Source organism: Talpa occidentalis, unplaced genomic scaffold, assembly GCF_014898055.3.
Source record: "Talpa occidentalis isolate TD23 unplaced genomic scaffold, MPIMG_talOcc4v2.1 talOcc4.4, whole genome shotgun sequence".
Classification (NCBI taxonomy): domain Eukaryota; kingdom Metazoa; phylum Chordata; class Mammalia; order Eulipotyphla; family Talpidae; genus Talpa; species Talpa occidentalis.
The window spans coordinates 146,920,857-146,933,347 of NW_023604295.1; the positions used below are offsets into that span (position 1 = coordinate 146,920,857).

At 60.4% G+C, this 12,491-nt stretch overlaps 2 protein-coding genes across 3 annotated transcripts in view; one reads left to right on the forward strand and one right to left on the reverse strand.

The window, feature by feature from the left end:
- The window catches only part of ANGPT2 (angiopoietin 2), a 30,617-nt gene extending 20,260 nt beyond the window's left edge, over positions 1-10,357 (forward strand). Inside the window, exons 5-9 of one of the 2 annotated variants that reach the window (XM_037526717.2) lie at positions 1,128-1,258; positions 3,648-3,749; positions 4,211-4,377; positions 7,290-7,420; positions 9,412-10,357. In XM_037526717.2, coding sequence (XP_037382614.1) covers positions 1,128-1,258; positions 3,648-3,749; positions 4,211-4,377; positions 7,290-7,420; positions 9,412-9,572 — 692 coding nt within the window. In that variant the 3' untranslated portion in view covers positions 9,573-10,357. The remainder of the gene's footprint in view (positions 1-1,127; positions 1,259-3,647; positions 3,750-4,210; positions 4,378-7,289; positions 7,421-9,411) is intronic. The other variant, XM_054701102.1, reaches the window with a different exon arrangement.
- The window catches only part of MCPH1 (microcephalin 1), a 104,326-nt gene that overhangs the window by 49,680 nt on the left and 42,155 nt on the right, over positions 1-12,491 (reverse strand). The window contains exon 13 of the mRNA XM_037526727.1: positions 11,768-11,845. Coding sequence (XP_037382624.1) covers positions 11,768-11,845 — 78 coding nt within the window. The remainder of the gene's footprint in view (positions 1-11,767; positions 11,846-12,491) is intronic.

Here is a 12,491-nt window from a genome sequence, read left to right on the forward strand (position 1 = left end):
GAGTGACAGCCGACCCGGAGGTGTTTTCATTTACCATTTTCCTTCACCAAGTCGAGTGCCGCTCTCCCCGCGGTCCAGGCCATGGCGCCTGATGGCTCCTCTGGACGCAGCCGCATCTCACACCAGGGGTCCCGATTCTTACAGAATCGGGCGGTTTCCACTGGTCCAAGGAGCTGAAAAGCGAGGGGCCAGGCCGGCTTCACAGGGCGGCCAGTTTGCATTGGCCCTCGAATACGTTCACCCAGATGACATAGGAGTCACCTGCTTTTCACACTTGCAGAAAAGGAAAAGCCAGTCAGCAGGTGGCATCTGCTGGGACCAGAGAGTGAGGTGTGAGCCCCACAGAGCTGGGCGGGGCCCGCAGCTTGGGTCCTGGGGCAGAGCAGGCTGCGCATCCAGCGTGCCAGCAGGATGGAGCCCGGGCCCCAGCCCCATCATCCAGGTCCTAGACCCGTGCTCTGGTGCTGTGTAGAACGAGAGCTAAAGGGACAGCTCAGGGACATGCACAAACGTGCATGCACACACACACACATGTGCACGGCTTTAAATGCAGTGAAATTAGGCGTGGGAAGGCCACGTGCTGAGAGCGCAACAAAGATGCGGGAGAATCTGGGCCCCGGAGCCCTGACGCCCAAGGGACATGGCCAGGGACATGCCGGCCAGAGCCCGGCTTTGCTTTAACACTCACCACTTTGGGGCAGTGGCGACAGATCCAAAGAATACTAAGTGTCCCCACCCAAACGTCTGCAGGAGATTAGCTCTCGCCCTCAGACACACAGAAAAAAAGGAGAAAGGCACAAGGGCCCTCGGGGCGCGGGGCAGGTGCGGGCTGTTCAGCTGATACGGTGTTTTCAGGACGTTCTTCAAAGCTCTGTGGAAAGACTGCTGATTGTGCTCAAGATGGAAGACGTGGAAACAGTTTACCACAGGGGATTAGGAAGGGCTGGTAACTGGGGATTAACATGGAATGGGCCAAGAGAGGAACTCGGTGGCCGAATCCGAGGAAAGTGGCATCTCCTTCGTAACTTATAAAAAATCAAATGTAGTGAAAACAACGTGCGAAACGTGTCTGTGTCAGTGTAACGTAGCCCCGTGTTCTCGCTCACCCCACGCCTGCCTGTCTGCAGCAGCGAGGAGTGCCCCGGCGGCCGGGGAGGAGCCCAGCACGTTCAGGGACTGCGCCGAGGTCTTCCGGGCTGGCCGCACGGCCAGCGGCACCTACACGCTCACGTTCCCTAACTCCACCGAGGAGGTAAAGGTAAGGGGCTGGCGCCACTCAGGGTGGGGGCTGCGGAGCCCAGGTCACATGCCAGGTCTCCCCCCCACCACTCTCGACCAAAGCACAGACGCAGGAGGGGCCTAGTGCTCCAGGCTCCTCCCTGTGAACAGAGCAGTCAGGGCCTCAGGGACAAGCAGAGCCTGCCAGCGGGGCACCCCATGACAGGGCGTGGGGATGCCCCGTGATTATGGCCCAGTGGGGACGCCCTGGTGATATGGCCCAACGGGGATGCCCCATGATGGGGCCCAGTGGTGACAGAGCTCTGGTGACAGGCTCTGGCGTTTCCTCTCTGGTCGCTCCCGAAGACGAGCCGCTGCTCTGCACGGGCACCGGCCTGTGCTGCTTCAGCGAGGTCAGGAAAGCAACATGCGGCCGCTCTCCGGGCTCACCTTTCCCGGAGACGGCCCCGTGGCCGACTTGACTTCTCTACTCTGCTGGGCTTCTGCACAAGGCAGATGCCGACACAGGCCTGTCACTGCCGGTGGAGCAGCGAGCGCCCCTCCAATGCCATCTCTCTCTGCGCAGCCCAAGGCCCAATTCGCCATCACAGCTCGGCTTTTACCAGCTCTGCTCTTTCTGTTTGTTTTTAATTCGGGCCAAGGGTCAGTGAGAAAATGGGCCGACACCCCGATCGCTGTCCCTGGAGGAGCAGAGAGCACGGAGACCTGACTCTGGGTCCCACGTGAGACGGGCTCGGGGTCCGGTATCAGTGTGAGCATCTGTGCGAGGGCTTCTAGCATCCGAGAACCTGCTGTTCTTGGACCCAGGAGAGATCCCGGGGGCGGGATCGCCTCCCCCCACTGCCCGCCATCCAGGACACAGAACTTGCTCGTGAGTGCCCCCTCGGACCAGCAGTGCCGAAGGGCACGCCTGGGGGCCGGGATGAGCAGGGCGGGTCACTGACCTGACTTCAACTTGGAGCTGCCGGGGCTTCTGGCCCTTTGACAAGAGGATTGAGTTTCTGTTTCTGGCAGTGCAGGGTAGAGGAAAGAAAAATGACAGTCAGGCACGGCAGAGACCCAGCTGAGTGCCGCCCACCCTGCTGAAGGCGAGCACCCGGCTCCCTGGGGTGGCCTCCAGCAGCCGCAGTGTCAGGCGGAGCGGCTGGGGGTGGGGGCTGGCGCAGGAGGCAGTGCAGCCGGGAGCACATCGCGACACAAAGACACACAGTCACATCAACGCAGAGAAAAGGGCTTAACTTGGTGGGTCAGGGTTGTGTGTTGGACATCGCTTTTCTATTAATAACTGTGTTTCCTTTAATGGAGAATTTACTGCCAAACCTGGGCCTCACTAGGGGGAGAACGTGGCCCAAGTGGCCGCCGTCGGGGAGACAGGGTGGCTGGCGAGGCCCGCCCAGGACGCAGGGGTCTGCAGGGGGCTGTTGCCAAGGAGACGCCAGGCCCAGGCCAGCTTCGCTGTGACCTTTGTGGTCCCCCGGCGCTGTGTGGCGGCCAGCGCAGGCTGGTTCACGTTTAAACTCGCCCTGCCGCGGTCCTCTCCATTCGTCCCCGAATGGCCGCGGGAAACAACCCAGGAAGGGTATTTCTAAGTGGACCTGAACCTTCACTCGAGCATTTCCTACCTTGTGTGCTGTAGGGGAATTTACTTTCTGGACAACGCTTTCGTTCTACTATAATCTCATTATTTAAAACTATTTATGTAATCTTATTTTCAGGAGTTTCTAATTTCATAATAAAACTCCAGCTGAGTGGAAATTGAACATGCATGCTCTTAGCCCAAGAGAGAATTCTGTGCTCTGAGCTGAGCTTAAACCCACTAAACTGGTCTCAAAGCAGAAACAGCGTCCGGCAGAGGAAGGCCAGGCCAGGGGAGGGGGGGCTGAGCCGCACCTGTGAGCAGGCAGCTGGGCCCGGCGATGGTCAGGCCAGCTCATGGGGACATGAGGGGTCCAGGGCCCCCTCACTGTGGCACTGCCACCAGGAACCTGTCTCGGTCACCGGGGGTGCCTGGCAGCCTCACGTGCAACAGGACAGCGTGGACACCCTGTAGGGCTCGGGGCCTCCACGGCTGTGGCCTCAAGTCCATGGTGCCCATGGGTGGGGGAGCTTCCGGGTCCCCGTGAGCTGGGCCCACGGATCTCTGAGGACAGCGGTCCTGGGCCAGCTGCGGGTGGGGGTGCAACCCAGGCAGCAGCGTGCGGGACAGCCCCGCTTCATCCGATCACTGTATTTTACTACTGTCGATTTTCCATCCTCATGTCAAATGCCTGGTTTTCAACTTTTTTGAAGCCATGTGTTTCCCGGAAGACCCCTAAAGACTTTGCTAGAACCTGGCGTCTTGGGCCCCCTCCACGGCAGGCCAGCCCCGCGCCCTGTTCTGGCGTGGTGACCGTGCGTGTCCCTTGCAGGCCTTCTGCGACATGGAGACGGGCGGTGGCGGCTGGACGGTCATCCAGCGGCGGGAGGACGGCAGCGTGGACTTCCAGAGGACTTGGAAAGAGTATAAAGCGGTAGGAATGATCTCATCATCTGAAGAGCCGATTCTTCGTGAAAACTAACCTTCCCCGCGATCCCAGAGCTAATCAGTTCTTCACAATTTTTGGAACCAAAGCCTCCTTCACACGGGCGTTCCGGCCTCCGCGTTCAGGGTGGCCTGGGCGGGGCGGGGCAGGCCCCGCGGGGCGGGTCCCCAGGACGGCAGGGCGGACCGGCCCTGAGCCAGCTGCGCCTCAGCTTCCGTCCAGCTCCTGTTCCCACCGTGTGCCGATGGGTCCAACACTGATTTTCTTCCAGCAAAAGCTGAGTTTTCCCAAACTGACCTATTAAAAAACCACTTTCTTGTATGAGAGGCCCCCAAACTTCCCAGTACAGGAAGGAATTTCTGCTGTTGTTCTTGCCAAATTGGACTAGTGGTTGCAAATATAATGAAAATAAGGCGACCGAGGTCACTGACCGCCGCACTTGGTTCCAGGGCTTCGGGAACCCGGCGGGCGAGCACTGGCTGGGCAACGAGTTCGTGTCGCAGGTGACCAGCCGGCAGCGCTACGTGCTCAGGATCCAGCTGAAGGACTGGGAGGGGGGCGAGGCGTACGGGCTGTACGAGCACTTCTCCCTGGCCGGAGAGGAGCTCAACTACAGGTAGGCCGACGCCAGGTGCCGAGCCGCGGGGACGGCTGGTGGCGCGGGGGTGCGGGGGAGGGTGGCCAGGAGGTGCGGACGGCGCGGCTGGCGGCTCTGAGCAGCCTGATGCGCATGGGGACTGGGGCCGGCCTCCCGGTGCTGTCTCCATCGCTGGGCGGGGCGCGTCCCCTTGGGCGACAGCCACACCGGGAGACCAGGCACTGGACTGTGGTGCTGTGCCGGCCACGCGTCCTCCGTGCCCAGGGCATGGTGCCTGCCTATGGGACCTGGGCTGCTGCGGGCCCCTGTGGCAGCAGGTGGGGCTGACTGCCCCTGTGGCCATGGGGTCTCCTCTGGGGCCTTTGCCAGGCCCACTTCCTTGTGCTTCCAGCACATTTAGCTCCTGGCGTGCCCTGAAGTCGGGATGAGGGCAGGTGGCGGGGAGTGGCGTAGGGTGGGGGAGAGCCGGTCTCCTGCCTGCCTGGTGCTGCAGCACAGTCCCCCAGGTTACTGGTGGCCCCACCCACGTGGCGACGAAAGTCTGGAAGCTTCCCAGGACAGCCTGGGCAGGGCGTCCCACTGGAGCACAGGCAGACCCGCACCAGGACCCCCACGGAAGGCACCTACGCCAAAGATGTGGCTGGAGAGGGTGCGGGTGGTGGGGCCGAGGCGCTGTCGGGGGTCAGGTGCACAGACACACCAGCAGCAGCTTCTCTGAGTCAGCGGGGAGCAAGCAACGTTCATGGGACTCACAGCCATGGCCACGCTCGGGCGGGCCTGCCGCCCCTCCAGACACCAACCCGCCAGCTCTGACCCGCCCCGGCCCTGAAGCTGCTTCTGCAGGGACAGTGCGGGGAGCAGGCTGCAAGTGGGGCCCCCAAGCAGCGCTTCCATGTCGTAAATGTGGATCTCAATCCAGAAGCACATTCTGGAAACAGCCTTCAGCCAGCAGAGACGTGAATTTTAAAAGCCAGGCAGCAGGGCCCGTGGGCTCTGGTGGTCGAGAGCGGTGGGGGAGGGAGGCGCACGCAGGGGGCCTCGGCTCGGCTCGGCGGCCCCCCGGGAGCCTGGAGCCCTCCCTGGTGCTTTCTAGACACCGGTGCTTAGTCACTGCGTTACCTCCAAGCTAAATATTTTTGCAACTGGCAACAGTTAGGAGTCCACAAGAGAGGAATTAGGAAAATTAAAAAAAAGGACAAAAATTAAGGATTAGATTGTTTATACAGGAAGATTTTATAAAACGGGTCATTGCCCTTGTGTGCTGACATTATAGAAATATTTTAAACTGAGATGGTTCTTAACAGATAGCTCCTTTAAAATGCAATCAATTTTCAGATATGCCATTTAAAGAAACACACTAGTTTAAAGCTCAGCTTAATTTACTCCACATACCTGAAGCAGAAGACCGGGGCCTTTTCTAGTTACATAAAAGCACTGACCCAACGTCCAGCCTTTTCATGAACGGGCTATTCTTAATAACCAAGAGGCCGCACCGCAGCAGCAGCCAAGGCCACGCAGCCTCTGTGAGGGGCGACTGCAGAGCAGCAGTGGACCCGGGGTGCTCCCTATAGGGAGGGCTAGTGAGTCCCCCAGAACTGACATCGTTTGAGGCATACAGTGGGGAGGCGGCTGCCCCCAGCCCCCCGTGGTCCATGGGAAGGGCTGGGAGGGAAGGGCCGTGTTCTGAGGTCCTGGGACGTGCTGACCCTGCAGCAGGGGTCAGAGGCCGGGCTCCCGGCGGCCAGCTCTCAAGCACAGGTCAACCCTGACACCCAGCCAGGCCTCACAAGGGCATTACTAGGGCCAGTATATTAAAATAAAGCTTTGAAATCCATGTCGTTGACACAAAATGACAGGGTGACGCCTCAGGGAGCGCCGCCTTCTCACAGCACATGTGCGGTAGGGCGGGCACCGGGGGCAGGAGGACCCAAAGGGCAGCGGAGGGGCCTGAGTGAAGCAGCATGGACCACCCACGGCCGCACCTGCAGTGCTCCCGCTACTCCTCCGTGGCACGTGGGCAGCTGTGGGGCCTCGGAGCAGGCAGCCGAGAGAGCCCCTGTGCCCCTGCTCTCTCCTTGGGTCCCGGCGAGGATTCTGGGGGGGACAGTCCTGCTGGGGGGTGGCGAGCAAGGTGAGAGGGCGTCACACAGGCCCGGGAGCTTCAGGGACAGCTCTCCCTCGGGCCTGTGGGGTTTCCCTTTCGTGGGTCTGGGGACGGGCATTGTGTCCCCCCCCAATTCTGCACGGCCAGACCCCTCTGGAGAGGCCGCTGTGTGCTCGGTCACCTGGCCTGGGGCGGCCTGTGCCACGTCTACCCTCGTGGGGGCACACACCTGGGCGCAGCCGGGTCGCCGGGAACACTGCAGCACGGCGCCAGCAGGCTCTTGGCCTGTCCGTGGCTCCGCAGGCTGACGCCCCCTGCAGGAGCGAGGCCGAGTGGCCGGGGTTTCTTCCCTGCAGCTCTGTGGCTCCCTCCCCCAACTGCAACGGCCACCCCGTGCTGCCTGCTGCCTGCCCCACCCCCACCGCCCACCCAGAATGACAACGTTTGAAGCTGTCCAGTCCCCAGGGGCTCTTACTTCAGATGGACGGAGGCTGGAGGCCTGGGGAGAGGACCCCCTCAGCCGTAGCCCCCTTCTGTTTATCTGAAAGCAGCAGGAACATAAACTCCAGGGCCCTGAAGCCCCTGCTGATGCTTGTGCAAGTGATACGCGTCGAAGGTTTCATGAAAACATTCCTCTTCGCCTGAGGATTTGATGATAAGTTGGTTCCTGTTTACACCAGGGCAGCATTTCCCCGGCGTGTGCGCGCGTGCGTCACCCTGGCCAGAACGTGGCCTGCAGAATGGAATTCCTCGAGAGGAGAGATTCCACCAGGTAACCACCAGCCCAAGCAGTCACGCTCTTCTGTTCTTCTTTGCTCACTTACAGGATTTACCTGAAAGGCCTCACAGGGACGGCGGGCAAGATAAGCAGCATCAGCCAGCCGGGGAGCGGCTTCAGCACCAAGGACGCGGACAACGACAAGTGCATCTGCAAGTGCTCCCAGATGCTCACCGGAGGTGGGTGCGCGGCCCCTGGGCCAGCCAGGGCGGTTTTTCCAGAGCGACAGGCGCTGTATAGGTTGGGGACAGAGTTCCCTGTTCAGGAGCAGGCATGGAGAAGGCCAGGCCGCAGGCCAGCCCTGTGTCTCTCCGCCCCACCCCAGCAAGCAGAGGCCTGGGAGCCTTCAGGGGGTGCTGGGCCTGGGCTCGCTAGGGATCGGAGGTAGGAGAGACGGTTTCACTGCATTTTTCCTTATTGAAATGGTTAAAAAGTCAAAATAACTGAAACAGATTCATGACTCTAGAAATGTGCCCAGTGAATAATTTATTGTTCACACCAGGACTTTCTGGCGATTTTTTTGAGGACTTGACTAATATGTAGCAAAACACTGACAAACACAAAGAAACTGATTAACCAACCTGCTGTTTTCATGCCTCAAACTGAGATGAATGATTGTCCACTTTAAAGAGGACCTTTCTGCTCCCTTGTTTCTACCTCCCGTGTCAGAGAGCTAAAAAAAAAAAAAAAAGGCACCGGAAACGAAGGCCCGTAAGCAACTGTTCTCCCCGAAACTCCAGGATGGCAGCAAGCGGTTGTAGTTTAACGGTTGTTAAACTCGTTCCTCTGATTCTTAAAAGTTTACAGGCGAGTAACAAGCACCAGTCAGTGACGACCGAGGCCAGACAAAGCCTGACAAATGCTGTCAATTTAGCGCCTGAGAAACAGGGAAGACGGAACTCAGCAGCGTCAGCAGCTGCCGACCGCGCGGCTGGGCGCGGGCGTGGGGGCAGCAGGGCCGGGCGCGGAGGCCGAGGGGCCCAGGCCCGGCTCCCGCCCACCGGGAAACCGGGGTGAGTGGTGGACGGCGCTGCTCAGACCAGGAGGGGCCGAAGCGGCTGAGCCCGCACATGCGTCAGGAACAGCTGACGGCCCGGAGGCTTTATTTACGACAACCTGAAACTCAGTGACTCCCATGCCTGCGACGCGGAGCTGGGCGCCGCGCAGACAGAGCCAGGCCCGCGCCGCTTTAGACTACCTGGCACGCGGCTGTCTCAAATCGATTATTTCCACAGCGGAAAGTGTACGTCCCTGTTGGAAAAGCTGCCTGTCCTCTCTTCCTTCTGTACGATTCCCTTGAAAGACAATGGAAGTGGGGAGGGCAGGTGGGGGCACCACAAGGGACCCCGTTCCCTGTCTCCATTCCCACGAGGACCCAGGCCGGCTGGGGAGGGCGGCTGGCCGCCCGCCACTCACGGAGCGGAAGGCACGTATGGCCAGAGAGACACGCTCCATCTGAGGCTCGGGCTGAGGGCGGGAGGGAATGTGGAGCAGACCCCACGGTGGGGCGCGCAGTCAGCGGGCTGGCTGTGTGGACGCTCCCTTCCGGCCTCGACTTGGACCATGGGCTCCAGAGTGACAGTCTGGGGGCCTGGAGGCCCTGGGACGCTGGCGGGCTCTGACAGTCCCCAAGTGTCCTGTCCACTGAATCCCCCTCATTACCTCCATTGCCATTAGGGACCTCAGACTGGACGAACGCTGGGGAGCAGGCCCAGGCTGCCCCCGAGGTGACCAAGGCCACTCACGCAGCTGACGCGTGCCCCAGTGTGAGCTGTGCTGGCGGCCCGCGCCCCAGACGCCCAGCGCCCGTCCCGGCTCAGCTCGGCGAGAGCTGCTCACTGTACTCTTGCCTTTAGTCTCCAGCACTTCGGAGGGCTGCATTCCGGACCAAAGAGGGTTTGGGAGTGGACAGGCACAGCCAGGGAGAACCCAGTCCCGGTGTGGCCGGGACGCAGCCGCCCTTTCCACCGCGGGTGCTCGCTGCCTCGGGGCTGGGAGCCTCAGGCCCAGCGGGGGCGGTGGAGGGCAGGTGAGCGGCAGGCACGGCACGGTGGCGAGGCCCGGTCACTGTGCCCAGAGCACACTGCGGTCAGGGTGGGCCAGGCCAGCCGAGGGGGCCGCCGTGTCTGGGCTCGGCTGCCCGCTCCTAACGCCTGTCTTGCTTTCACAGGCTGGTGGTTTGACGCCTGCGGCCCGTCCAACCTGAACGGCATGTACTACCCGCAGCGGCAGAACACAAACAAGTTCAACGGCATCAAGTGGTACTACTGGAAGGGGTCCGGCTACTCGCTCAAAGCCACCGCCATGATGATCCGGCCCGCCGACTTCTGAGCGCCCTGGACGCGCCGTTCCTCAGACGGAGGCCGTGCTGCCCCTCACCCCGTGGACAGCGGGCCCCGTGCCCAGGACCCCTGCCCCCTCCGCCCCAACGCACAAGCTGGAGCAGCTGCGCCTGGCGGGGCCCCGGGGCGCGGCAGGGTGTGGAAGACGCAGCAGGCGGGCAGCGCAGACGGGCGCCACAGCCAACCACAGTGCACACAACTGGAACGCACACCTGGGCACGCAGGCCGGCGTCTCGCCCAGGCCTCTGGCACCGCCTGCAGGGCGCCGAAGGCCCATGCGCCCTGTCACGGCCGAGGGAGGAACACGCTCCCCGCCACAGAGGCCCGCCCTGCGGTCAGGATTCTGAGCAAAAGACTCGCAGTGGTTCCCTGTTTGGAGAAGGAAAAGCGCAGCGAACGTGTTTCTGCTCCTCTTAGGTGCTGCCGACTTTTTGTGAAAACAGCATATTTGCAGATGGTGACAGCTTAGTTTTAAGTTAATGCTCAAATATATAATTCAAGTTTAGGCCATGAAATCCTCCAGGGTCTCTGGAATCATGAATAGAAGCGAGGGTTCTTTCCGTCTCTAGGGAGATTGTACTATTTTTTTTCTGTCTGACTGTTAAATATAAAGGTATTTTTAGTAATTAAAGATAACTTATTAGGTGAGATGCTGCATGTAACTCCTACGATGATATTTGCAATGTTGCAATGTGTTTGCAAAGCCACCAACTGTGCCTTATGACAAGGAAAAGTTTTACTTTTAATGATAAAAAATATACATTTAATTTCATGACAAAGAGACTTAGTATCTTCTCCTCATGATTCTAACCCGGGTTTTTTTCCCCAGTCTTGAGAGAGGCATTTAGAGAAGGTTTAACCGGCGTGCAGTCGGGAAGACCCTTCGATGACGGCACTCACAGGCTCTGCTCGCTGTGCCCGGCCTGCAGGTGGCGGCCTGTGGTGTAGGCCCTGATTGGCACGTCCACCAGCAGACCCAGTGCAAACCCCACATTAAATGTTTACAGTGAGCAAGTGTGGGCTGGAGTTCAGGGCTACAAGGCCTTAGAATCTGAGCCCTGAGCTCCTTGGGGGGGGGGGGGCGGGTCCTGCAGCATGCTGGCACCACGAACACTGCACACCTGTACCTGTATACCTGCACACCTGGGCACACAGGCCCTGTGTCAGGGGCCACGTCTCTGCCCTTGCTATTCGGGTAGCTGCTCGGAGCTGTGAGCCTGACCTGCGCCGGCGGGCCCGTGGTCATCCTCATCTCACACCATCTCCCCTACTCCCCTGGCTCCTACACCCTCATCTATCTCCCAGCTTGTGTCCCAGGCCCTTAGGGAAGAGGCGGATCTGTGCCCTCCACCGCCCCACAGCTGTAGACCCAGCCGAGCAGAAGCCACTGGCCAAGAAGGAGGCCTTGTCCTCCTGCAGCTGTGTCCGGGTCTCCGCACCACAGGGCGGGAAGGCCTGGCCACAGCACTGGTGTCACAGCCCCTGAAGGCCAGTGGGTGACCGTCAGGCCAGTCTCAGGCGGTAGCAGGGCCTTCCCGTCACACGTCACCCAGACACGGCGCCTCGCAGGGTCCCCCTGAGAGCAAGTTTTCTGTCCTTTAGAAAAACATCTACAAAGCTATGGGAAATAGAACATTTCCTGAGAAAGGGATGGAGGCTGCGGGCAGTGAGGCCCACCAGAGGCGCAGTGGGCCCCCCGCAGCCGCTAGGTGCTGACAGCAGGACAGACGCGGCCGTCAGGCGTGGCTGAAGCCCGAGGCCCACACGCGCTCCCGACAGAACACACAGACCGCCGCTCACTGAGAGGCTGGCACTGCCCAGCAGTCCCGGTGCCCGCGGGCCCCACGGCGAGGACCCCATGCCTGCGGGCCCACCCGGGACCCCCGTTCGCCACCCCAGCTTCACATTCTCAGGCATCCAGGCTCCTCTCACTGGTGTTTTCCTCAACCCCGGGACTTCTGGAGTTAAATGTCTTGGGACGGGCGCCCTTCCCACTGTTAGAACATTCTCGGCCGCACCTCTGTCCTCACAAGTAAACAGATGACAAACACTCAGCTCCGCAAAGACGGCATTTACCACAGACATAATTCCTCTTTATCTGTTCTAATAATGATTTCCTGAGAATGCCAAACTGCATTTTCTACTTAAAAAAAAAAAAGAAAAGAAAACAAAGACCAGACTCACAGGAGCTGCGGGGAAGTGGCTGGCCAGTTCGAAGGGCTCCTCGGGAATCCAGCGGCCCAGCTCCAGCGACCACAGCACCTGCGGGGACACAGCAGACGCTCAGGAAGATGCGCCGGTGGACACAACCCCCTTAGGAGACGCGAGATGAAAGCAAACTGAAAGCCCAGTAACCCCCAGCCCATGGGGCAGACGCACGCAGGGAGCAGCAGGGCCAGGGTCTGCGCCTCGGGACCCCGGGGCATGGGGCGGGGTCGCGAGAGCAGGTCAGGAAGGTGCCTCCTGACGGCGGGAACCTGGGCTGTCCGCTGGAGCCCACACACGAAACCCACCCGTTCCGCTTCTCTCGTTTCCCTACTGTGCTGTTTTCAGGGAGGCAACGATGGCTCACACCACCTCACAGGACTCGGGGTGCAGGTTCACAGCCTGCAGGTGCATGTCCCACGCCGCACCAGCCACCAGGGCCCCCACTGGGGGTCCCTTTACCACCCGCCCACCCCCCGCCCCCCACCCCAGCAACCTGGTGCCTCAGCCGTGCAGATTTCAAGGGTTTGCTTGGTTTGCTTCAGCCTACTCCTTTATTTTGTTCCTCTGCCCTCCTTGTATGAGAGAAATCACCCGGCATTTCTCTCTCTGATTATCTGCCTTAGGATTATCTCCTCCAGCCCCACGACGTTGTTGCCAACGGCCGGGTTTCACCTGTCATTTTCCGGGAGCTGAGCAGCGT